The 27,712-nt window shown below is 30.5% G+C and overlaps 1 protein-coding gene across 3 annotated transcripts in view; it reads left to right on the top strand.

The window, feature by feature from the left end:
* The window catches only part of LOC108780146 (uncharacterized), a 197,551-nt gene that overhangs the window by 25,307 nt on the left and 144,532 nt on the right, over positions 1-27,712 (top strand). For all 3 annotated transcript variants that reach the window (XM_018547751.1, XM_018547753.1, XM_018547750.1), the window contains exon 2: positions 23,884-23,952. In XM_018547751.1, the coding sequence (XP_018403253.1) occupies positions 23,929-23,952 (24 nt within the window). In that variant the 5' untranslated portion in view covers positions 23,884-23,928. The remainder of the gene's footprint in view (positions 1-23,883; positions 23,953-27,712) is intronic.

Here is a 27,712-nt window from a genome sequence, read left to right as displayed (position 1 = left end):
AATCGAAAATAGACAGTATCGCTTTGTTTCCAGCCAAATTTTTAAATATTTTATCTCTTCGTTTCTAAATAAAATAGCAACGTTGTTACTATTGATCTTTGCACGTATCGGAAAGCTCTGCGAACGACTCGAGGATGCTCAGCTAAGTATACGATTCACGAGAAAGGATGCAGACGCATTACTTGTATGCAATATTGGCACGAATGACATCTATTGTGTATTTATATGCTAGAAATATAATACGTAAAACCTACTTTTATATTAAACGTATCGTTAGTCGACATACATTTTTTTGTTTATTTTAAATTATTCCGCCATAGCAAAATATTTATAGATATTATCATTTTTGACAAATTGTGATAGTCTGATTTTCAACATGGCGTATCTTTGTATGTTTAGTTACCTTTTGCGATAATAAATGTCCACGGAGGAAAAAAATGGGAAAAGTAACGTGTAAAACGTTTCCGCATATTCTAAAGAGCGTCATGTAATAAAATTTCGTAATGTAAAAAATGTTACACAATGAAATTTAGTACTGTATTCCTAGTTTTTACAAAAATCTTTTTACGTTTATCTGCTGGTAACAAATGAAACTTTTGTGTTATAAACTTCTCTTATCGATTTAGATTTAGAACATTAATAAAGATTATGATTTCTCTAATAATTTCATATTAGAAATTATAAATATTTTGGATTAATAATTAAAAGTTAAGTAAGATGTGCCGAGATTGCGAGAACTTTTGCTTATAAAAATAGAACTTTTAACAAATAACAAAGAAAGGTAGCAATATATGTAAAACCATCGAGCAGCAAGTAAAATATATCACACCATTCGAGCAAATATCAATATTAGTACAATTTCGATACATTTCTGCTTCTCTCTGCTGCTCGATGTTTCTATCTCTAAGGATCTTTCTGCATACGCTTCATCGAAGGATGCATTCAAGGGTATGTATCCTTGGATGCATTCTCGCGGAGGCTAATGTACGAACATTCGTGCATTCGTTCCTCGTTTTATTTATTCGTACTTTTATTTCCGAGATAAACTCTCCCTCTTGCTTTCCGTCCACGGCGTCTTCCTTCCAGCAGATTTCCGTCTTATTGTGTCGCGTAGCGTTTCCCTCTGATAAGAGAAACACTTGTGAAAAGCAGCGTTCGAAGGAAGACGCGCGTTGGCGTTTCTGTCTGAGAAATTTCGTTAAAAAACGCGTACGCGTTAGCGGAATAATAAAAATAAAATTGAAAAAGGACGAATTTAACAATAATAGAAGCAAACAATTTGATGATGATAAAAACAAATGTGTTTGATGCAAGAGATCGAGTTAATAACTACATGATTTTATATTTAAAAGAATATTTGAATATAGCTTCGCACAACGTTACGAGAAAACAATTTATTTCTAGATTAACTTGTTTTTTAAACAAACATGTTACAGATAAAATTTTACTTTGCCTTTAGAGTTCTGTATCACTGAACTGCAATCTGATGTAAATTAATTTTTTTAAACGCACTAAATTATTTGTATGAGAATTTAAATCTATGAAGAGGATTATTGTAAAACAGCATTTTTGTTTATTGTACACAGTTCTTTGTATAAATATGATTATCAAAATGTTTAATTAATCCACTTACTTTATTTAACATATTGCGAAGATCTCCCTCGATGATGCAATAAATTACTTTTCAATGATTTAAGATAATTCTAGAAAAGCGAATATCATCCTTGAAAACATATTACATTCGTGACGTTCGATAATTTATATTACGCGTGAACGAGAAATCAATGAATTGCAATCAATTATAATTGTGCACGATTGAATCCGATTCACTCGATATTCGTAAATATTATTTGTTTTCCACAAATAAAAATTGTACGAGAAACACTGGATTAACACTTGGAGCGTTTCGTATTTCAAACACACACACACACACACACACACACACACACACACACATGCGCGCGCTCGCGTAAATAAGAAACGCGGTTGATTAGACATGGTTAGACATTCATCACTTTGAATATATGTACATTATGTACTTACATGCGATTTATCTTCGATAAGTAAAAGTTGTGAGATGTATGTAAAAAAAAATGTAATATTTAACATAATATTTTCAATATACGTTTAACTTAGACGGGAATAATGTCATTATTTCTATCGTTACTCTCTTTTTATAAAAATAATTATTTTATTTTTTAAAAATAATTTTGTAATGACGTTGCAATTTTTTATGATGGTAACGATAACTAAAAACTATGGGGAAGTTTTGACAAATAATTTGTCATCATTACGTATCATTGAAGAAAAGTAACTCATTATTTACAATCGATTACTTTTATTGGCTACTCTAAGTTGTTACAAGTAACGCAAGTTACTTTTTTTTAATAAATAACTCGTAATAATAACAAGTTATTTTTCAAAAGTGACTTTCTCTTAACTTTTAGTTATTTATTGTTATCATCATAAAAAATTACAACGTTGTTATCAAATCGTTATTATAAAAAGTAACGCTGAAAGTAACGACGTTATTTAAATTTTCCAATCTTGCATTTGACATTTCTAGTACTAAAATCTGTACACGCGATTCATTTAAGATGCGTGAGAAACGCGAAACCACGGAGAAGCCTCGATTATATGTGAATAGTTAGACGACGTGGCGACAACTGAAGAGGATTGTGTGTCTATACTTGTGACTGCGTGGAGATGAAGGTTAACGTTCACCCGTCGGACAAGTTATGTTACAAACTACAAGATACATTGCGAGAATTTAGTATTTTAAAACTTGATCGTTCATATTTGAGATTTGTTTCTCATTAATTTCACTGAAACTCTTACTTGACTTGGAAATTATAATATTCATCCAAAAATATTATTAAACGTCAACAACACCATTTTATTGAATATATAATAATCTTCTTTGCTTATATGTGTATTTTTTCAACCATAAATAAGCAGAGGAAATAACATATTATTTACTTTTTTATCCATTTTGTACATTGATTAAATAAAAAATGAATAAAGCAGATTATCGGATCGGATCAGATTCCACTTTCATGAACATGTTCTAAAAAAAAGTTTTTTTTTTTTAAAAGGTTAATACGAGGTAATTGGATCTTATATGGTCTACCTAAGCTTTGTAACCTAAAAAATATTTTTTGTTGAGTCCAAAATTGAAAATTAATGATCAGATTTAAAAAGGAAACATTTTTGAACATTAAAAAGGATACAAGACATTTTCAAATATTTACGTGAGCGCAATGAAAATTTTAAGAAGAGTAACATTTAGATATTGAGTATCTAAAATGGCCTAAAAGTATATACTTTCCTCTTTTTCGTAAATAAAATGTTAGAAAAATGGAAAATAAAATGATCTAATGTTACTTTTATTAAATTATAAGTTTGTTAACATAAATTGACATGTAAAAAAATACACAAAAAACTATGTCCTAAACAATTAATTTATTTACTTATTTCTACATACACATGTCAATGTTATCAAATGAATTAGAATCTATAGTCTGGAATAACAAAACTAAAACGTTACAATGTGTGTACTTTCTGTTTAGATTGGTCATTTTGATTCTGCCTTATAGAGTTTTCTCTCTTTAGTTATAAACAAAACGTTGTCACAAAAATATAAACTAAAAATATTATAAAGTATAAATACAGTATTATAAAGTATAAATACAGAGCTACAATAATATATGAACTGTGGAAATCAATGGAATCTTTTGGTAGTTATAGAAAGCAATTATTTATCCATACAAAATATTACATCATAACTACGACATTCTGTATTTTGCTTTACTGACAATAACAGAATAAACAAACTGAGCAATAAACTGATGCAATCAAATCAGATGACCTGCACGATTATTAATGCTATTTGTTGAATTCACCATGTAATTATTCACAAACAATCAATAAATTATATTAGGTATTAGGTCATATAGGGTCTGGTTATTTTGTTATTGATTCTTGTAAAATAAAATCGATGTTGTGTAAATTAAGACGATAATAATAGTAAAAAATTTACTTGCCATTGGGATTTTTTTTAGTATATTCTGATATTTATCGTTGATTTAACACTTCCGATGTCTGATTTGAATTACGTTTTGATGTTATTTGACATTCTATGAATATTACGCGATATCTGTTTCAGCGTTTTCGATTTTGATACACATTTGATTCGTTTTTATGAAAAAAAAAACACGAAATGAATCGTCTTTATTAAATAGCGACGATACGACGACTAAACGCTGACGGCAATAACTTTGCATGGTTGAAATATGTTATATAATAATACATACAAACAAGCGCGAGTGCATTTTATGATGCAACACTTTAAATTTTTGATATTACTATGCATTGGGTCAATAACTCGATATATGTTATCTATTTGATTTGGCACTTCCGACATATGTATTTATATGCGCGATTTGTCTTCGACAAGTAAAAGTTGCAGGATGAACTGAAAGAATACACGACACTATAGATACGATATTCCCGATATATATTCGTCATATCCGGTATTTCTAGTATTACAAAATTCACGCACGTAATTTGTTTAAACTTGTGATACACTATTGAGATTAAGGATTGTGAATTAGAAATTAAGAATTCAATTAATGAAATCAAGGTATTTATTATCTCTGAAAAAAATTTGGAAAACCTGAATCTTTCTAACAGAAGAGGATTTCTTTTTTACAAATACAAAAAATTAAAATTTGAGATTTTCATGTATTATTAGTTCTCAAAGAAATTTTTACTATATTTTATTTTTAAATTTAAATGTTGTTTTTCTTTTGAAAACGTTGTTCCTTTAATCACTTCTCTTCGATAATACAAAATATTAATGATTGATTGGCAACAAGTGACATACATATCACGTATATTCACGTACATTCTCGCGAATTTTCATACAAAAAGAATGACAGTAAAAATAATATTCAGTAGAATAGAATAGAATTGCTCACTGAATCTTGTAGTATCGCTACGTAATCACTTGAAATCCTTATCTTTTTACTAATTTATAATATATATAGTCTGTTTGCGTTGTTTATATTCCAATTTATTTCAAAGTTGCAGTAAAAATTTTCTAATTTTGGAATTTGGAATAAAACATTTAAAAAATCCAGGAATTCTCAAAAAATTTTTTTACAAAATTTTAGTAAATACCTTGCAGTACAAAACAGGTTAACACCAAAATTATTTATTGGCCGAATTCTAATCTTTAATTCACAATCTCTGATGCGTAGTATGACAGAGTGAGTAAGAAATACGAAAACGTGAAGACATCTCGATTACGTGTGAATGGTTAGACGATATTAATATGCGATGATAACTGAGGTCCGGATTATGTATTTACGATTGCGTCAAGGCAAAGGTTTACTATTGTAACCAATGTCTTTTAAGTTATACGTTACAATAAGAACTTCATAACAGCCGCGATACGTAATACACGTAATGGTACACGTAATTCAGTATTCTTTCAAATATTAATTCATACGATATTACTGGCCACTGGCGAAATAAAATCAGCGTAGCTGTGACAATGGCGAAAAATATATTTTCCGCCAGAGCGTTTCGAGATATTCTGATATCGTCAATTTGACACGTCTGATACTCTATTAGACCGTGTTTCGATACTATTTAACTCGTCGCGCTGATATATTAATGTGCGGTGTCTATTTTTACACAAGAAAAAAAAAAGACGTTTTGAGCAACAATAATTTTTATGCGGTCTAAATTTGCAACACGGCTCGACGCGACATCCCGAATTTCCGATCGCAATATTAATACATTCTGCATTGGAATTGTCATTCATTAATTCGATAGGATGAACCAGTTCGATGCTCAAACAGTATTTCAATTATTAATAAGTATATGTCACTTTTAATTTCTAAAAATTTCTCTGGTAAGATAATAATCTGCGACGAAAAGTGTTGTAGAGTCGTGGAGGACTATTTCGTCTTCATGTATAATACATTTATGTTACAGTAAAGCGTTGATCGGCTCATGCGTTCAAAATTCTCTTGCTTTAGTATTGTAATAGCATAATGTACTCATATAATTGATACTTATAATAATTATAACTGGAAATTTTGGATATTAAATTACCTTCGAAGCTAAAATCAAAATCTCTAACACAATAACGCTATCACTCATTTAATTTATGTTAATTAAGAGACTAATTAATTTCAAAGAACCAAAATAATATTCGTATAAAAAAGAATAATTATTATATGTATATATTTTTTAATTAAAACAATCTGTAGGTGCAAAATAAAGTATTAAATTATTTGACATTTTAAACAAATTAAATAAAAGTGTATGTTTCAATATAAATCTACTGTCAGCTCCATAGGGTTAAATGCTAATTTTAACAACGCAAAGATTTTTTGATGATCCATGCAATGTATCATTTAAAATGACTCCAAAAAACAAGAGCTTTGGAAATTATCGACATTCGTAACGCGATCCGGCAATTCACGTAAGTAAATAAGAAACATCGTGACTAATTGTGATCAGATACGAATATACTTTCAGAATTTTTTGACATATTTGTACATACGATTTATTTCCGATGAGTAAAAGCTGCGAGACAAACGTAAAAATGTAACGCGAATCTTGATATACATTCACATCGTTATGTTTATTTCCATCAATATATTAATAGATTAATATCGATTTAACTTATTTTCTTCTAATTCTTATAATTAGAATAAAAAAAAATATTGAAAAATAAGTGCTCCAAATAGATGTGCTAATTATGCACTGGACATAGTCACAACAAGAAGTGAGGGGGGGGATTAAATTAAATTTAAAAAATTAATTTTTTATTTTAAAAATTTATTAGGGTAACTGTGGTTACTATTCAACGTCGATTTCTTATCGGTATAATTTTAATTTTAATTTTGTTAAAAAGAACACAGAATAAATACTTCAAATAAGTAGTTAATGACTGTCTTAGTATTAGCCAGTATTAGATTTCTGTAAGAGATTGTGTACTTATAACTACGTGAAGATTAAAGTTTACCCATCAGACAAGTGTATTATATTACAAACTACAAGATACAATGCTACTTACGATTTTACAATGTATACTTGTAATTTGATGCTTTCCCGATATCAATACAATATTTCTTGCGAGGTACAATTTGTAAAGCGAATGAGATAATAACATTGAGAAATACTTGCTCTATTGTTCTAGGATATATACACGGAAAGAATAATTTTGCTGAAGTATTCAAAAGTATAGCTAGATACAGATATAAAAATAATTTCGTTCGACTATCAAAATAAAAATAATTATGTAGAAACATTCAAACTTGTTGCTAGAACGTTAAAACTTTTTGCAAAATTGCTCATCGTATTTGAGATTCGTATATACAGAATTTTGGAGATCCAATAGAATTACTTTCAGCTTTGTATTTAGCTAAATTTTTAGATACTTCTGCAAAATCATTCTTTCCATGTCTCGTATGTACGTCGATATTTATTATCGATGTTTAACGTTACTGTCATATTTGTGTGTGTGTTAGTTTCAATATTTAATAATTCGTAATTTAATATGTACGCACGCAGTTCACTTTTGCGAAAAAGAACAAAATGTCTACTTCAGTCTTTGGTCTGAACAGTGGCGGTGACGACGGTAGGACTACGTTCGGAAACTTCATTCAAGTGCCCTAGTGCGTCATTTTAGCTTTATCGTTCATTAGAATAAGGATAAAATGACAGCTTCGTGCACTCGGGTGAAGTTTCCAAACACAGCCTTGCGGTGCAACTTTACATGGTTTGAATTTTCAACGAGTGCGATCGACGATATTAACGCATCTTGCATCGAAATTGTGCTAATTTACTTAATATAATAACGCTCGTCCAATATTGGATTTGGTGCTCCCGATATTAATAAACACAAATCACATTTCATCCGTAAAAATTGCACTAACTGCGTTAGATAATAAATTTCGACGGAAAGGTGGACATTTTGGATTTAGCTTACTATGTATTTCATGTTGCAACGAATTGTGTGTGATTGACGTGACCGAAACTCTTACGTTTTAATGTCATGAAAATATAAAGACTATGATATACAAAAAAACTTGAGCACTAAAACGTAAGTAATAAATAAATCAATTATTTTGGATTTATTATTGCTTACGTTATCTATGCCTTATACTTTCTTATATGATTGGCCGATTCACTTTCACTTACGGCGTACATCTTACTGCCTTTCATTTTTGTGTGTGTCATGGACTTAATAAACTGATGGACATAATAATTCCGTAAATTTGATGTGTTAAAATTGTTTTTCTGTCTTTTACAATTTTTTAAAAAAGACACTAAAATAAATGTTAAATGTGATCAAACGTTAATAATTTATGAGACGTTATTGATGTTGTCATTGGATGTCCATTTAAATTAAAATAGCCATAATTTGATAAAAATATTTAAATCGTACTCAATCATGAATTGAAATTCGCTAGGCTCTTAAAATTGAAAGCTTTTGAATTGTACATTTCGATGTCGTAGACTTTATTTAGACAACGGTTTTTGATTTGTTGTAAAAAACGTTGAAACATTTATCGTCGACCTATTTCACCTCAATTTATTAAAAATTCTGATGTGCTGTATAAATTCTGTCAATGGCACTGTGTTCATTGTAAAAATGTCTTCGGGGTATGTATGACACTTCAGAGAGAATTTGGATGTTGAACATTGTTGTTGAGAGAGAGGGAGAGAGAGAACTAAATTTCATAAAAAATCATTATAATTAAAACAATGGTTTTAAAAAAATCGTCAAAATTGTCACAACACGAAAAAAAGTAGCTTTTCAAGGTTTTGTGAAACAAAAATGACTTTCTCAAACTTTTAAAGTAAGGGAGCGCGATATTGCTAATAATCACAACAATATAAGCTACTAATTAATGCATCTTCCATTTACTTAGAATATAAGCTGTTTGAGAATACAAATTGTTTTTCAGTAAAAAACAATTTAATTAGCAAAACATTTTGTAGACAAAGTACTTAAAAAATTTATACAACACATTACGTCTAGTAGTTCGATAATATATTAGTACACATATACATGGTATACATAATAATTAATGAAATCAATTAATGCTACACGTAATGACGGGTCGCATTAATAATGGTAAAGTTTCTTTATCGTAAGATCGAATATTTCAATGGCCAATTAGCAACCTGACGCTTTTGACGCTCATATACGTTACATATAGTCACTAATTAATATTTTACGATTATCTGTGATTGTATCGATAAGCGAAAATATATACATATATATATCATTGCGATATATAATTTTTTTTCTTTATATGAAATTCTTTGGCGTCAAATAATAATGACGATAATTTTTTGTAATATATTTGTAATACTTGGTAAATAACGGAATATTTCGAAACGCGATTCAATGGTAGTTTCGTGTCTTTATCACGTCCTACTTCGCGAATTTTATTCCACAAAAATTAACGGGATAACATGTGCGAATTAATTTCCAAGAGAATATCGAGTTACATACATGTATTATTACATGTGTATTACATATTGCGGATGTTATAAATATTCTTATAATATAATGAGTATCGCAATAATATAAAACATTAAATTATTTAATCTTGGCGTAGTCATAAAACATATATATGTGTGTACATAATCCGAACTTTAGTTAGTGTCATGTCGTTTTAAGTGTTTACACGTAATCAGTAAGATATACCATAAGAAGTAAGCAAATCAACATTTTTGACAATATTAAATAAAAATCGACCAAGGAGTGTTTAACACAAATAAACGAAGAAGACCATATTTTGGTTAAAATAGGTTTTGATGCCTAATAATATTTTCGTGTAAATTTTACAATTTTCAGTTAAAGCAAACTCCACATCGATTATTTGTTGATTTTGAAACACAGTAGTTTTAAATTGAAGTTGGAGTGCGTAATATAATATCACAAATTAAATTGACAAGTAATTTAATAATACTAATGTTAAAGAGCATTTTTAAAACGCTGTAAGAAATTTGTTTGCTAAAATTGGAGATTGTATGATTACCCTAAAAATATTATAATATATTTTGATATTTTTATAATATTTATTTCATGTATAGTATTTTATTATAGGCATCAAGATCCGTTTTGACCGAATAAGACCTTTTTTGCTCATTTATATTCAACATTTTTTATTTGCTATTGCTTATGTGTTATTGTCTTAGTTCTCGTCTGTGATTGGTCGATTCCGACTTTCTATGTACCATTGCCTCTTAAATGGAGAATCGTATGCGCGGATTTTAAAACTAGAAATATCGAATCGTATCAAGTTATCCATTATACTTTTATATTTATCTTGCTGTTTTTACAAAGTCGGAAATGTATTGTTGCGTGTGCGAGCTCGTCAAGAATGTCGAATGTGTAATTATGAGTGCGTTCCATTTCACGTATGATGCGCACGATGTATCGTTTTATCTTTGTTGTTTATCAAATATTACGGAATAAAATGATACGTCATGCGCATCATGCAAGAAATGCCTGGTCGTAATAATGGGACATTTCTCATTTATACGTGCAAATTGTCAAATTGCGTAATAAATATAGTGATTGTTTCCAAGAAAAACTTTGCTCTTCGGAGAGCACATTTTAAATAATACATCGCATAAATAATTTTTCATCGTTTAAACTAAAATCAGTATTCGGTAATTCAATCGAAATAATTCAGCAATTCAACGCTCGAAATATCCAATGGTTTGAATTAATTTCTCTTTTGTGTCGATAGTCATAATTTGCAGTGCGTAATTCGCTGCAGCGTAAATATACGCAGAGGTGAAGCAGACTCTGTCTAGCTTTTTGTCGCAGCTTATTACTTTCACAGCATTTTTTTTTACGAATCAAAGGTGATACATGTGTGCTTATTAATATTGAAAGTGCTAAATAGATCAGACGGGCGAATTAATTAATGAAATTCTGGGACAGAATTAATTGCGATCGAAAATTCGGAACGTCGCGTTGGACTGTCGAATGCGCCGCGCCACGCGCCGGTGCAAATTCAAACCGTGTGAAGTTGTCACCGCAGTCGTCCGCATCAGTTTCCAGTTATCGCCACACTTCAGTTACCTGCGTTGCATCGTCGTTGCATAAAGATGTTTCATCGCCGTTCTTTTGTACGTGAAAGTTGCGTAAGTGCGTCGCGTATGTGAGTTGCGTGTTAATACAACAAACGACAGCGACAATACAGCGTCGAAATGTAGTCTAATCTAACGTCAAATAAAGGTCAAGCGGCTGATATCGGTACACTTCAAAACGATTCGGCGGCAAGTACACACGGTAACACAAAAATGTCTTCTCACGCCTTTTCTCACGCCTCATCCAAAGTCATACTAATAAAGTACCTCAATGGAATATCATATTGTTTTAGTATTTTGCGTTTAAAATGGCGGACACTGCACGATTTCATTTACACATTAGGTGTAGCTTAATCTGTACAAAATTTTCTATATACTTTCTGTCAAATTTATCTCTTACAAAATTTATTTTTTCTTTCGGTGATTACATGTGTGACGTGAACTTTCATCTTCTGAACTATACTTACATGTACCTTCACTTTTATGCACTAAAATCTCAACGACAAATAAATCCGTCCCTTACAGCAAAAAATATTACAAAAATATTATGGTGACGTGCGAATGTCCTCTTTTCACAGATGTAATATCACACATCATGATCATAGCAAAGTTATGGCGAATGTCACAGGTGTGATGTCACAGGTGATATCGCTATGATATGATTATGAATCCGTGATAAAAATTCTATTTCTCTCTGTGACACTGCTATGGAATATAAGAATTAAGACAATAATGTGATATCATTAGTCTTTTGATGCTATAGTGACATTACAATTTACTTACGAATCTATTATGATGTCACTGTGAAATTTTTGCTATGGGAATATTAGTCTAAAGAATACATAAATTAAACATTTGTACATATTTCTTCATCTACAAGTTGATTATGAAAACTGATTACGAAAAGTAATTGGTTTACATAATTTTACCTTACAAAATATCTTTATACAAATAAGTTTGAAAGCTGCATTCTACTTTGTTAATTTAAATTCTAATGGCTTTATTTCTCATATCTCAAATAGAACATATCACGATAACAAAATGATATAAAAATAAATCGTGACTGATTGAAAAGTGAATTTTAAGACAAGAGCGTACAATAGATAAAATGTCAATGGACTGTTTTGTCGTTTATAGAAAACAATTAAAATTATGTTGTATATGCACTATTTCATTAATATAATTGCCAAGGACTTTCTACAGATGACATAATAATCGACTAACATTTCATCGTGTCCTCTTGGTCTTATAATAATCATTTTAGAGTCATGATTATATTCAGTAGAAAAACAGCTTTGCAACTTGATATTTTATACAATTTTTTAATTTTTTAATCTTTTAATAGATTAGAGGATGTTCAGAGAATATCCGAAAATTTTATCTTTACAGTTATATCTTTTTTATATTTCTAGTGTATATATTATATTTTTAGTACGTATAGAGTTAAATTTACATTTTTATGAAATAGAAGAATGTAAAAATATATAATGAGCTTTAAGACCTCTGGGCAATACCTTTTATATTCTTATTTTCTTATGTTATACTTTTTATTTTCTTAAAAATCTTGTTCTTTTTCCAGAATAAGCTTTTTAAGAAACTATGCATGGAGTTGCCACTTGCCTACTTAAAAATTGATCTGCTTCATCTTGCTCTTAGTTCCTTGCTGGATTTAATAAATATATAAATTATGATGTAAAGAGGAAAGTGTAATATTGTGTAATAGCAATACTGTAACAGTCAATCAAATTTGGCCTCAAATTCGCTCTCTTCTTATTGCATCTACGGAAAAGTTATCTTTCTTTTTACACATCATAGCATAAACAAATCATAGATACTAAAGAATTTTACAAAAATCGCAGAGCTGCTTTTTCTGCTCAATATAACTATATTTTCATGTTATTATGATGATCTCTTGTTCTGCTTAGAATCTCACAGCGTTTTCTGTTGACAAAACTCACAAAGTACACTTTAAAGTCGTTGTACATTGACGTAAAGAAGTATGTTTAATAAAAATATAGAAACAAATTAAACCGCGAAATCCTCAATACATTTTATTTGTACTGTTTGATAAAATATACACTGGGCAATTTATCAATTAAGATATCTCACTTTTACATTTAGATTAGAGTAGCATATAATGGCTTTAATGTGCACTGAGCGTTCACCAGTTCTGTCAATGAAAAACGTTATCCTCGCAGTTATTAAGAGCATGCCATCGCGTTTTGTTTCTCGAGAAAGACTGTACTTTGCGAGAATCGGTAACGCATGGGTTTGATACGCGATAGGTATCGAACCATATGTATATCACATGTATCACGTATCGTTTTGTCACAAGAGATCTCTGTATACTCTTACAACATGTAACCCAACAGTCGTGGCGTCCGTCGGGCGCGGTTATGCGCGCGAACGTTTAACCTTCACCTTCACACGACACGTACCACACAATTTCCATCTCACTTGCCGCCGGATCATTTGAACGTTTGCATGTAGCCGAGATGTCTTCGCATTTTCGCACTGTTGTTTTTTACGCGTAAGTGGATTGTGCGTGAGAATTTCGAATGGAACTCTGTCTCTCTTGAGAAATCGTATCAGAAGCGCGGAATCGAGTGTCACGTCATATACGGAAAGAACGATTTTGCTGAAATATTTAAAAATTTAGCTAGTATAGATCCGAAAATAATATTGTTCAACCGTTAAAATAATTACGTAGGATCCTTAAATATTGATGAACAATGTTGAAAGAAGTTTTGGTGCTAGACGTTTTCTATAATAATCAATTTAATTTTGTTTTCTATAATGACACACTATTATTTGTTAGATATTAAAAGACAAAATAATGGCAATCCAATCTCTTGAGTTAAATAGCACTCTGTTATATTTTTAACTTTTATGCGTGTCAAAATGTAAATCAATCCTTTCCAGTGGTCAGATTTAAAATAATTAATGTCTATGTTAATATATGCACTTAGTAAATAATAATCTAAATTTGAGTCAAATTTAATACATTTTCTTGAGTTAAATTAGTTTAACGTCACACATTGTTTTAGTTAAATTAAATAATATTGAATAGGCGCAGTGGCGACCTACAGAAATGGTTACGAATAATTTAAATTAGCTGTAATTTGACTTTATGAAGTGCAGTTCAAGTGTCTGGTATAATTATTTTGATAATTCATTAAAATAATTTTTAGATCTTTATATTTAGCTAAATTTTTTTAGATACTTTAGCTTAACTGTCTTTTCTGTGTATATTTCCACGTTCCTCCCGTAACTTTTATATCTGTCGAGAACGAATCGCGTGTCCAAATATGTTGGGAGTGCCGAACATTTAACCCGAAATTTTACTCTTAAATTTTTCAAAAATAAAAAAGAGTACAATTCAATTTCTTCTTTTAAAATAATTAAGAAAATTATTTGATATTTAATAATAAAGATGAAAAAAAGAAAAAAAGGAAAATCCTAAATTTTTCCATATTTTTTTTGAAAACCTAGAACAGTGATAAAAATTTCGGCTTTACAAAAAAGAGTGCAGATGGAGGAAGTAAAAATATGATTTCAGACAGAGGAGTAATCATTCCTGTAATTAATTATGATATTTCGTATTTATGCCATTTACGTGTATTGTCGGATCGCGTCGCGTTCGTGTATTCATGTGTTTCCAAAGAAGATTTTCGCTTTTTGAAGTCATATACATCATATGGACCACTGAGGGATCTTTTCAATATCTAACCTAAGGTTAGTATTCCGCGTTAATTAAAATATTAAATACAATAATTGAAGAAAAATCTACTAATTTCGATAAATACTAAGAGAATTATTTGTACGTTTTATTTTGCGGGAAGCGTAACCCGTGAATATTTTTAAATTAACTTAATGTATGTATAACGTGAAACATTTTGAAAAATGTTAGGTATTAAAAGATATTGCGAGTCTGTTTCATGTAAAAAGTTTGGAAGATCGTTGAAGCTTTCGTGTATATTTGCATGCATACACCCACATAAAGCTCGCCGCACGTTTCACCATAGCAACTGAACGACTCTAAGCCGATTATCACAATCGATATGTCAAAAAAATCACATGTGTGTTCTAGTTACACCGCGAATTGCAAATCGTTATCAATTCTATATTTATGGTGTTCGTATTAAATCCCCGAACAATTTGCAAAATCTGAGATGCTAGAAGTTCAATACATTTTAAATGTATATACGTCTAAAATACTAAAAACGGATTTCGTTTATATTTCTTCAAATATTTCAATTTCTAAATAGCTTTTAGATTTATAAAAAATTAATTTGCAAGGTATTTTATAAATCGATTATGTTAATTCAACGAGACTTTTGGCTCAAATTCGGATTCGATTTTTCCATTTCCGCAGTATCGAAATTGATTAGTAACGTAATTAATTTATCAAATTTACTGTAATAAGGATTATTATATCGCATTTCTATATTTTTATATTATATCAAATTTATATAATTATCTGAAGTCATTTGCGTCTTGTCTTTGTTAAGACAAAATTTGCACGAAATTAAATAATTCCGGCACGCCATGTATATTAAACGATAGTAATAATAACACATGCAAATGCAACAGGAATCCTGCACGGTCCGTTGCGGGAATTCCTTGCCGCAAGAGGGTAAGGTTTGCTTGCGGGGGATGGTTTCCGCTTGTTTAAGCTTGCCGGATTAATTTGGCCGTTGTCGATGGACCGACTCCTCTCGCCCTCTCCGTCCTCCAATTCCCTATTTTTTCGTTCGCTCGCGAAGATGCGCGCCGGGATTCGCGGCCTTGATTTATGCCGAGATCGACGCCGTTTATTATCAGCCATTCCTCCTTCCTCCCTCCCTTGCCGACTGCCCAAACTGTTCCCGGGGCTGCTGAATGTGTGCATGCGTGAAATTGGAAACGCAGACAAGCGTCCATGCAAATTTAACCCGTCCGTCTGTCCGCCATTCGACTCCCTGGCCGACAAAGAAGGAAGTCCGTATCTGCTACCCTTCCCCTCTTCATTCTTGCCAACCCTTGTCCTATCCAGCAGCCTACGTCTCGTCGACGGGTTCTCGGGGGAGGAGAGAAAGCCTTGTAGAGAAAGGCTAATGTGCGATATTTTGAGAAATGTTGGGTATACTTAGCAAATGAAAATGTTGGATAGTATAATATTCTACACAGAGACATGCATGCATTAAATGCCTCGTGTATTAAAATGTGAAATATTTATTGAAATAAATGGACTGAATAAATTATTAAATGTTTTATTTTATAAATTTTATATTTATTTATATTTACTTATCACAGAGGTATTTATTTTGTAAATACCTGTAAAGCAAATATTACGATAAAATCGAATGAATAGATTGCTAAACTTTATATTATTTCTTTTATACACGTTAATATTTATTTTATACGTTTATTACATTTGTTTTCATTTAATGACTAAGAGTCTCAAAGCCATTGGATATTTTTTTAAATTATTTTTTCATGAATTTAAAGATGATTTTCCGCTAATAAATATATCGAAAGAGATAAATAATAATAAATGTTATAATTAGATTTCGCTCGTTTTTTGCAATGCAAAGTATAAAGAAACGACGATCTAAATTGAGCTGTAATAAAATTTGTTCATATAAAATAAATTTATGTTTTACAATATTATAACATAATATAACATAAAAATAAAAATAAAAAATATATAAAGAATATTTAAAAAATAATATAATAATATCGAACGTTTCGGAACTCACGGATCCTTTTTCAGCGATTCTTAAAGATGTTACAAAGTCATATAGAGATGAATAATCTTACGGTCTAAGCGACATGGTATGGTACAGTTGTTTCGAAGAAATTGATTCTCCCGTTTTTATGTTGAATGTAGAAATTGTGTTCAAAGTGAGAAATTCATTGTTGTCAATATAAAAGTAGTCAAAAGGTAAAACAGGATAAGTCATTTAAATGTAAATTGTCAATTATTGTCTATTGTCAATTTTTGTATTATGTCAATTAATTATTTTTATTTGGTAATTAAAATTGAATTTCTCTCTCTCTTACTTACAATAAAATGTATGAAAACAGGGGAATCTTTACATATTCGTCTGTTGAACGCAAGTGTTACAATGACAGACGGATTCTTAGGGTATCGGAACGATATTTATTTATTTGTTTGATATTTTTTCTAATAGATAACTGTAAGAGTTGTCCAGACTATCCGTGTCTTTTTGATACCTTTGTTTTGTTTTTCAATGTGTAATCTTTGAGATAATTCTTTTGTGGTAATTCTTTTCTATATCTAGAATTAATCCTTCTCAATCAAAATTGCGATCATAATTTAATGGTCAGAGATAACGGAGAGTCTGAAGAAATTCTGCTTTATATTATTTCTATGTTTATTTATACGGGTTTCGAGTTGTCTTTTTGTTAGATTTTGAACATTACAACAAATGGTTCAACAGTATAGCTAACTCAAGAGATGTCGCAATTGCTAAACTTCATGACTTTTCACATAAGAAGTCGAAAAGAAAAATTTTGAAGTTGAATTGTTAAATATATATAAAATCATCAAACCTTCTTGTAATGTGAGAACCCCGATATCATATTCACAAATGCCGACGAAGACATTTTTATTCATAAAAAATTGATTTTAATATATTATATCTATAGATATATTATATCAAAGAATCAGTAACAAAAATGATATTTAATTTTTTTGGAATATCCCGTGTTTCTTCCACTTTTCCTCTTTTTTCTCTGTATAGCCGAATGTCAATGCATCTTGTACAGCACATGACAAATGAGTATAGTATATAGGAATCACCTAAAGTACAATATCCTACAGTTATACGAAGCAGAACAATGCGTTATATATTATAGTTGCCCACTGTCAACTGCTAAATACAGCAAATTCATGTAATGGACGTAAATCTTGTCCTCAATAACAGATCTCAATTAATTCTAGTAATATAATCGTTTATATAGTTTCAAATCGCTCATGTAATTTACTCGTAGCCGTGGAAATTAAAAATTTATAGTTTATAAACTAGAAGAAGAAGCCTATAACGGTCGAAGCTAGATCAACGTAATTTGTTAAATTGCTTGTTAATTTAACTTAGTGATATTACTGCGGTAGTGAATATGTATGCGTCAATGCTGAAAATCTATCAGCGTCGCGGGGGGGACTACATACGCAGTATATAAAATTTCACACAATTATTATAAGCACGTTGATCTAGCTTCGACCGTTATAGGCTTCTTCTTCTAGTTTATTATTGTTTATCAATTACGGTCATAGAAATATTTAAATATTTGTTTATAGTTTATGTTTTATAAGTTACGTTATATTTAATTCAAAATTTACGTTCCTCTTCAAATTTTTATTATTGCTTGTTGATTATTTATTAATTGATTAAAAAATTCTTTATAAAAGTTTATTTTTGTGCGGAACAAATTTTTTTTCATAATGCATCAGTTTGTATTTGCATCTCATTGATATTGAAAAAGTTATCGTGAAATTATTCAACTTTAGAAGAAATGAATGATATCATTACAGTATTAAATCTTCTAAATTATAAATACTTACTAGGTCTTCATAATTTTTTAATATTTAGGTATTTAATAAACAATTATTACATTTAATGATTTTGTAACAAATATCGGCTTGATTATTGGAAAATATATTTGTTACAATGGTTACTCTTGCTGATTCTAACTAATCTCATTGTGTAAAGCCGCATAAATTATTATTCCAGGTGAGTGTTTTTAGTAAACATGGAAATTTGGTTGTAGTGCAGATAATTTTCAAATTTTTAAATACTGAATAAATAGTTAATACCTTTTAACGATGTCATGATGATTATTAACTTTAGTATCAGGAAATTATATATTACCACAATTATCGCGCAATAGATCCTAAATAAATAATCTTATTGTAATAAAGCTGTGGATTATTATTCCAGATGAGTGCCTTTAGTAAACAGAGCAGTTTGGTTTGCTTGGTAGGTACATAGTATGCTTTAGATTCAATTAAGTTGTGATTAATTCACCAACAAAAGCGATGCGGGCTGTATCCAGTTTAATCCTTTTATACTTCGATCTTTATATAACTAGTTTTGTTATTGTTACAAGCAACAGTAGCATATTAAGCGGATTGTTTCTTCTTTTACTTCGTTATTTTGAGCTGCATTACGTATCAAATTTAGTATCAATTCGTATAAATTAAGGCTGAACACTTCTGTGTAATAATTCCGTCATATATAAAAAATTATATTAATTGCTTTGTTGTTATTATTATTGTATTACTTATTATTTATATTCTTCACACTATATACATTTCATTTCTATTTTTTATTCAGTAAAGTTAACCGTAATAATTGCTCTATATAATGACATATACGTACTATATAATACTAGCATATTTTTCACTAATTAAATACAGTAATGAACACATTTTTTTTAATGATAATTACTCGGTATGATTAATACAAAGGTTTAGATTATTTTTCAATTAATAATTGAAGTAATAAAAAACAATTACAGAATTTCCACGCATAGCAAGAGCCACTCCACATAAAAAAATAGGTTGGGTTAGTTTAGTTTTTTGGGTTAGGTTAGTTTTTTGGTAGTGTAGCCCCCCCCCCTAGGGGAGAGGGCGAAACCTATTGCATTCATGCATACACTTTACAATGCGAAGCGAGGGTCCATCCATCATATACAAGGTGTCATATATAGAAAGTAATAAAATTTTGAGAATGAATTTTATTACAAATATATCTCGAAAACTATAAAAAACCGTGTCGAGAGAGAGAGAGAGAGAGAGAGAGAGAGAGAGAGAGAGAGAGAGAGAGAGAGAGAAAGAGAGAGAGAGAGAGAGATTTACGAGGAAAAGTTGATCAGAACCTTCATCTCTATAACATATCAAGATCAGGTTATCAAGGTTATCGAAGAGGTGTCCTTTAATGTAAAAGTTTACTAACTTTAATTTACTATATTTCCTGAATCAATGCCGTCCCCCACTTAATGTTTATGGGGAATTACTCAAGACACTCTCCTCTACAACATATAATCTAAAGCACATTGAAATCGGTAAGATGTCATCTAAAATGCATACACTTTACCTTAAATTCATTTATTACATACGCAAAATTTTTCACTGTTTTATACCTGTTTAATACCTGAACGATTTTGAGATTTCTCGTCTCTTTTGATTAAAAATAGGAAGTTTTTATAATACTGTGTATCCAAATATTGTGAACGCTAATGTCACATTATTTGGATACACGGTATTACAAAAACTCCCTAATAATACTCGTATCTCTATTACTGTTGTTTGCCGCTGCGTATGTTCGTCCGGATTAATTTGTAAGTGATTAGGATTTTCAGATGTTGCGTTTAATCGCTCTTGCTGTCGAACATTCGATACTAATTAATTAGCCACTGTCACTTACCATTAGTGCGTTCGTCATTTACAAACCCATCTCACCCTATCATCCATTCCCACGTTTCAAATTAGTTTCATGAGTGAACGGAATTTTTAATCAGATGAGCACATTAATTTTATTCATAGTTATTTTATCTATTTCATCTCGCGTAATAGTGACATAAAAAAAGTTCTTTGTACAATGTCTTTCTAAAAAACTATCGCTTCCATTTTATGAAACTTGATTTGAAAATAATTTATGTTGTGAATAAGATTATACGTTTTAATGAACGTAAAGAAGATGTTAAAATGTGTATAATGTATGTGATTCTGCACAAAAGTAAATCGATTTGAAGAAACTTGCCAATGTGCCTTAATACGCGAGTAAAATGCTGACGTATCAGAAGTCACAGCTACAGGTGCCTAAATGACGTGTAAAAGCTTTCTCTTCCACTGCATTCCTTTCTTTCTATTCTCTCTCTCTCTCTCTCTCTCTCTCTCTCTCTCTCTCTCTCTCTTTCTCTCTCCCTTTCCCTTCTTCTATTCTCTTTACCTCCTCTTCCTCTGCTTCCTACACAGATATTAAAATCAATACGGTATGCGTTTGACTGGTACACCGTATGCACCGCCATTACCGCATGCACCGGCCGCGTATGTACGATCCACCCCCACCTACGTTCGCCCCCACAATCATCCCACGCCATATACCCATCCTCCCTGTAATCCTCCTCCTCTACCTCCTCTTGCGGATGCACGCGAGAACTGCAGCTGCAGCTGTAGCGTCTTGCAACCGACATGACTGAGGGGGATGAGTCGAGGTGCGAACTGTTAAGGGAGAGATGAAGGGCTTGAGGAATTTGACGTTGAGTCAAGGGTAGCTTTAGAATATGACGAAGGGCTTGGCATAATAAATGATCTAATCGGTGTACTCTCAAGTGCTTCTATCTATTTCAAATACTAAAGTTTTTAGCTTTTAAAATGTTTTTAAAATTTATCTAGTTTTCTTGTAAACTGTTTGTGTTTTTGAATAAATTAAACCTTTGAACTCTGTTTGATTCTGAGAAACTTAGATGTAATGATTCCAGACATAAATATTAAAAAATTAAAATTGAATTTTGTCTTCTTATACCTTTCATAAGACAGGTGTTATAAAATTTGTAGAATTAGAAGACATTAAATGTATATAAATATTATAACTTTACTTGCGATATATATTTATTCCTAAAATTAAATTTTATTTCGCATAAAAACATTATAGATTGTTATACAATTTTAAAATATTAAAGTCGTAAAGTTTGAAATTTTCAAATAAAATTTTTATTATATTATACTTACAATACACATAAAAATGTCGTGTGTACATGTGTGTGTATACATATATAACTTATATGTATATATACATATACGTTGTTTTGTTTTTAAATTATTGTAATATGTCATAAATTGCATTATTAAATCTCGGAGATTTTAGATGCTTAAATACCTCAAGTCCTTTGAATCATAGAGTTCTTAGATACTACACATAAGTCTAGGTGTATTAAGGAGGGTATAAAGATGGGACATAATTTCATACCAAGTTAATCAGACGCTCAAGGAGCCCTCGGGGAGACACGCAACGTCAAGGAAGGCTGACGAGGAGAGAGAGATGAAATCGTAACCCACGACATCAAATACTGGCCAAGACATGCCAATGTCACGTAACAGCTGTTGCTAATCGCCTGTTTAACCAAGCTAATTAGGAGGTTAATTATTCAATTGTGACATTAATTATACTTCGATAATATCATACGTTTTATAAGCATACGTTTCGATACTAACATACTGAGGTATACCTATAAGAGGAAATTTTGAAAACTATGATAAGGCGTATACAGAAAAATCCATATTAATTATATCTCAAATTTATACATTTTTTTTATAACAAGTAAACTCTCTCGCCATAGATTGATTAGATTTTAAGCGACTATGTCATTGATTAATTGCGGTTCTTTTCCTAGATCAGATAAAGCTTATGAAAGAGTCAAGAATTTTATATATCATAATTAATTATATGGAAATTTTATGAAATTTTTTATAAGAAATATATTAAATCTCTTCTTCTTTGCATTATTTTTTATATTATAATACGACTATCGTTATATTCACACACGTATTCTCTCTCTCTCTCTCTCTCTCTCTCTTTCTCTCTCTCTTATTTTTTATAATAAAAATAAAAATTTCATTAAATATTTTTTATTTTCTGATATATTCAAAATTTCAAAATAATTCTTCTAAAAATTATAAATAATAATGATAGCAAAATTGGAATCGTCCAAAAAAGTAGAAAAAAAATGAACGGTTAATGATCTGGACTGTACAACAAAAAAGGTTTAGGATATTGTATAAGTCCATGATGTTACGCGAATGTAGCTTGCTCGCGTTGTGCATTTCGCTGACACCTCGTAAAACTGTAAACACGTTGCCGGCATTGGTTTTATCGCGCATTCGGACGGGATTCACGAGCCGCCATTTAGCCGGAATATTATTTCGTCAGGCCGCCAACCGGGGTGAGCGGACGAGTTTAAATTACTCGCGCGATCGTACGGTGCAATTAACGGAGAGGATTTATGTCGAAGTGAGTACTTCGAGGCGAAACGTTTTACGGCTGTTAACACAAAGAATTTGGTGAAGATTAAACGACGTAACATTTAAATGAGAGAAACGGAAATAACTTTTTTATAGACTGGGTGTATTGCTGATTTTAATTCCTTGCACTTTTTGAAATAAATAGAAACGTACGCGATAAAATACATCAAAAAATTCCAACTTTTCTTGAAAAAGAAGCACAAATACCGTTTTGAAAAATTTGCGAATGATTCTAAAAATATATAATATTTCGATTATTTATATCGCCATTTATTTTCGTCATTTACTTAATACTGAAGTAGATTTAATACTGTGAGAATAAAACATGAAATTATTTGATATTTTAGAAATAGAAAGATATAAGAAGCACGATATATTTTTCTAAAAAATCTATAATAATTTTTATTTTAATCGGAATACAATATCTAAATTACCTATACATCACAGAGAAAAATGTTTGATCAAATTAATTGGAATTCCGGGATGGAAAATGAACAATCCAGAATTCTGGTTAAGTTTACTAAATTCCTGATTAAATCTATTAGAATTTCTGAATGTTGGTTATTTCATTGATTTAACCAGAAATCTAACAAAAACAAAAATTCTTGATCATTTTCCACCAGAATCTCCCAGTTAACTCAACAAAACATTTTTCTCTGTAATTATATTGATGACCTAATGCTATATATTAAATCAATTTGTATTTTTTATTTCAGCATCGAGGTGGGGATCAATCTCGGGACTGAGTGCGTGGATCGTGCATGTCCGAAGTCGACGATTCACAAGTAAGTCAGTTTTAACACAAATATATAAATATTTCTGTCTGTTTTCCACTGAGTAATAATTGCGCGTACAACTGCAACTCGCAATTAATCACGGCACGATCGCATAATCTAATACAGAAATTGCACGTGCGACGTATCGCGGTAATATACCGGCAATTGATTGCACGAAATAGAACACGCTCTAATTCGCGCGATTGTACATGCTAAGTTCGGTGTAAATTTAAACTCGTCAATGCGCAACCAATTATAATTATAATATTTGAACGCCCATAACACTTCGACTTATAATACAATATCTTTATACATCAATGTACTTTAAGCATAGCAATAAAGTTGTATAAGTTTTAATAAGTGAATATGTATAATTGTTGATAACAGATTTTTTTCAATAACTTGGCATCTGTTTAAACAACATTTAAACTTTTAGTTGGACTAACATTGCATTGGAAAGTTATTCATTTATTAATATAGTCACGACATGAAAATATCTTTCTTTCCTTTTTCATCGCGATTTTTCTTTTGCGTATATAATGAAACGTCAATCGGGAAGCAAGCGTTAGTATAAAATGCGAGAGTGGGTGGACGAGGAAAGAATAGGGCATAGTTTTGCGCCGGTACCTTGTTAACTCGTGATTGCTGCTCGTCAATTTTAATTACACTCTTTTAACGATGATAGGATCTCAGAACGTTTCCTTGTGGAAAACTTCTATAGAAATATACAGTACTATACGAGTTATTTCAGAATTTGTGATTTCGCTGAATTTATAGAATTGATCATCATGTCAAACAGTTAATTAGTCTTGAGAAAAATGATAACGGATTAAAATTGCTAATTGAACAATACAATTGTAAATAATTGATGTTGCAATTATAAATACTTTTGCAATGAGGTTGCAATATGATTATTAAATTACTCGAAAATTTATTAAATGTAAATTTGTATAATCATTGAATTTTCAGAATTTGTTTATCACAAATTATAAAGTTCATCAAATATACGGATGTGACGGTGCCGATAGGAATATTAAAAGACTGCTTAAATGTGAAATGAATGAATATGTATATGCATAGAATGTTTGAATGAGCAAAAAGTCAGTATATGTATATATTTTTTTGTTACTGAAAATATCAAGAGATATTATATAAATAAATTCTGGATTATAAACTTCTGTGAAAAGATTGTTTTTTTCGCAAATTAATGTGCTTTAGGAACCAAAATAAATAATAAAACGTTATTATCTATATATATATATATGTATACTTTACAAAATTTTCATTTCAAACTTCCACTGTTAAAATGTATTAAATGTTGCAAATTTGAAAAATTGTGGAAAATGATTTTTTCTTTTGTATCAAGGAAAAATTGATTTCTTATATCTCTTATCGATTGAATAGTTGAGACATTCGGTATCTATATATAATTACTTTTTTAAAATAACATTTCGACACTTGTCAATTTCTTGGCAAATAAACAATTCCAACATAACCATTGTAAATTGTGGTACGTGAGATTCGATATTGCGCGCGCTTCCGGACTATTTTCTATTCTTGTACCTTTTCCTGTCCACTCAGTGTACAGCGATTCGTCGCAACCAAATGCAATTGTCCCCACTTTTCTTCGATAATTGCAAAATCGGTTGGAACTTCCTAAAGCGGAATGATGAAGGTTATACGGGAAAAATTGGACGTTTCTTCGGTTATTTCACTGTAATTTCGCGAAATTCAATTTCTGAAAATATCTGAAATTGTTTAAAGAATCACGTTTTCAGGTTATATATAGTGTTTTCAAGTATAATATATTATAGTTTATATTGCATAATTTTTAATTATATGCATATTAAAATTTACATATTTTTTATTTTTGCACTAGACTGCACTATATAGAACTTTCTCGTTTTCGCAACATATATATATTTATTTCAAATACATCTATTTCACCTTAAGTTTCAAAAGTGTTTACTAATTTATCTACAGAAAATAGACCTTTAACTTCATAAAAAATGACGATACAATTTATGAGTCTATGCATGGCTAAACTAGAGTGTACACTTCTAGAACTCAAAGTGAGATAGGTATTGATATTTGGCGAAAGTGAGAAAAAAGTCTTAGTAAAGTTTAATGCAATAAAAAACAGATCTCATATTTCACTTTTTTATTATCAATCAAATTAAAAATGTATACACACACATCTTTAATTTGTAACACCTATATTTTGTAACGTAGAATAAAAAAAAATCCTAAAGGTAGCAATAATCATCAAGTTCATGCTCAATTACATATCTAATTTGTCGCGTGACTTAAAAAATAAGCTGTTCAAATTCACGTAGTACTGTACCTAATTTCATTCCGCAACGAGGAGACAAAAAGTGTGCTTGTTAATTGTACTTGTTAACACTTTCCTGATTTATTAGGAGCAAATGATCGAGCGATCGCGAGTGTAGCGACCAGAAGCGACCGCGTCGCGCGCTACGACGAGCGAGCGAGCGAGTGGCGTTTTATCGATCGGTGGGACCAGGAGATTTACGCGTACATGCCAGCCGTGCCTCCAACGAACATATGTCATGTTATTTACGAGCCGGGCATTACTCTCTGCCCGATTTACTATATTTTATGTTACGTGGATGGACTCGCGATTCTTTCGAATCGGACCGGACGCCGGTCACGTCGCGGAGGTGCGTGCTCGCGCTGCGGTGATCATCACCAATACTTAGTCTAATTGCGTCGCTTTTCACAAATTGTTACTTAGATGGCAACACGGCGAAATAACTGAAACATCCAGTGTCTTTCATGAAATTTTGATCATTCCATTTTAGGGAGTAACTGTTATAATTGGAAACAGAGTATTTGGAATAAAGTTTGTTTATCACAAATTATAAAGTTCATCAAATATACGGATGTGACGGTGTCGATAGGAATATTAAAAGACTGCTTAAATGTGAAATGAATGAATATGCATATGCATAGAATATTTGAATGAGCAAAAAGTTAGTATATGTATATATTTTTTGTTATTGAAAATATCAAGAGATATTATAAAAATAAATTCTGGATGATAAACTTCTGTGAAAAGATGATTTTTTTCGCAAATTAATGTGCTTTAGGAGTCAAAATGAATAATAAAACGTTATTATATATACATACATATGTATATGTATATACATATATGTATATGTGTATACTTTACAAAATTTCTATTTCAATTTCATTGTTACAATTCCATACAAAATATATTTATTACAAAATAATGTTACAGTTTTGTACAAAATATATTTATTTTGTATGTTGAATTTGCGACACTATAAATAAAGAAAGTCTTAAATTTTATGTTTCACTAATTATAAATTTGATTCTGGCAAAGCTTTAAATATTACGTGATATATAAAATTATATATATTTATATGTATAGGATTATATCTCACAGTGTTCCATGTGTGAGAATTAAAGACCATCTGAAATTAATTTAATGTATATGTTTCTAGTTTTCGAAATTTGAAAGTCGTTTTCAGGCCGGCGAATATGCTTGTTATTCGTGGATCGTTAAACGGAAAGTCTAGCAATTGTCGAATTTTAGAGCGACATAAGTTTCTTAGACTCATAATCTAGAGATCTGCAAATGTTGAACTTCTCCCTACACGCATTTACACAGCTTCTCACGTTTGGAGAAGTGCCGAGATCTTTTGGTCACAAAATATTATATATTATCTAATGTTTGTTTCCAAATTTCTAAACTTTTAGCTTGTTGATTTTTCACAATTCTTCA

This window comes from Cyphomyrmex costatus, unplaced genomic scaffold (genome assembly GCF_001594065.2).
Source record: "Cyphomyrmex costatus isolate MS0001 unplaced genomic scaffold, Ccosl1.0 scaffold685, whole genome shotgun sequence".
Classification (NCBI taxonomy): Eukaryota; Metazoa; Arthropoda; class Insecta; order Hymenoptera; family Formicidae; genus Cyphomyrmex; species Cyphomyrmex costatus.
This window is presented reverse-complemented; position numbering and strand designations above follow the sequence as displayed.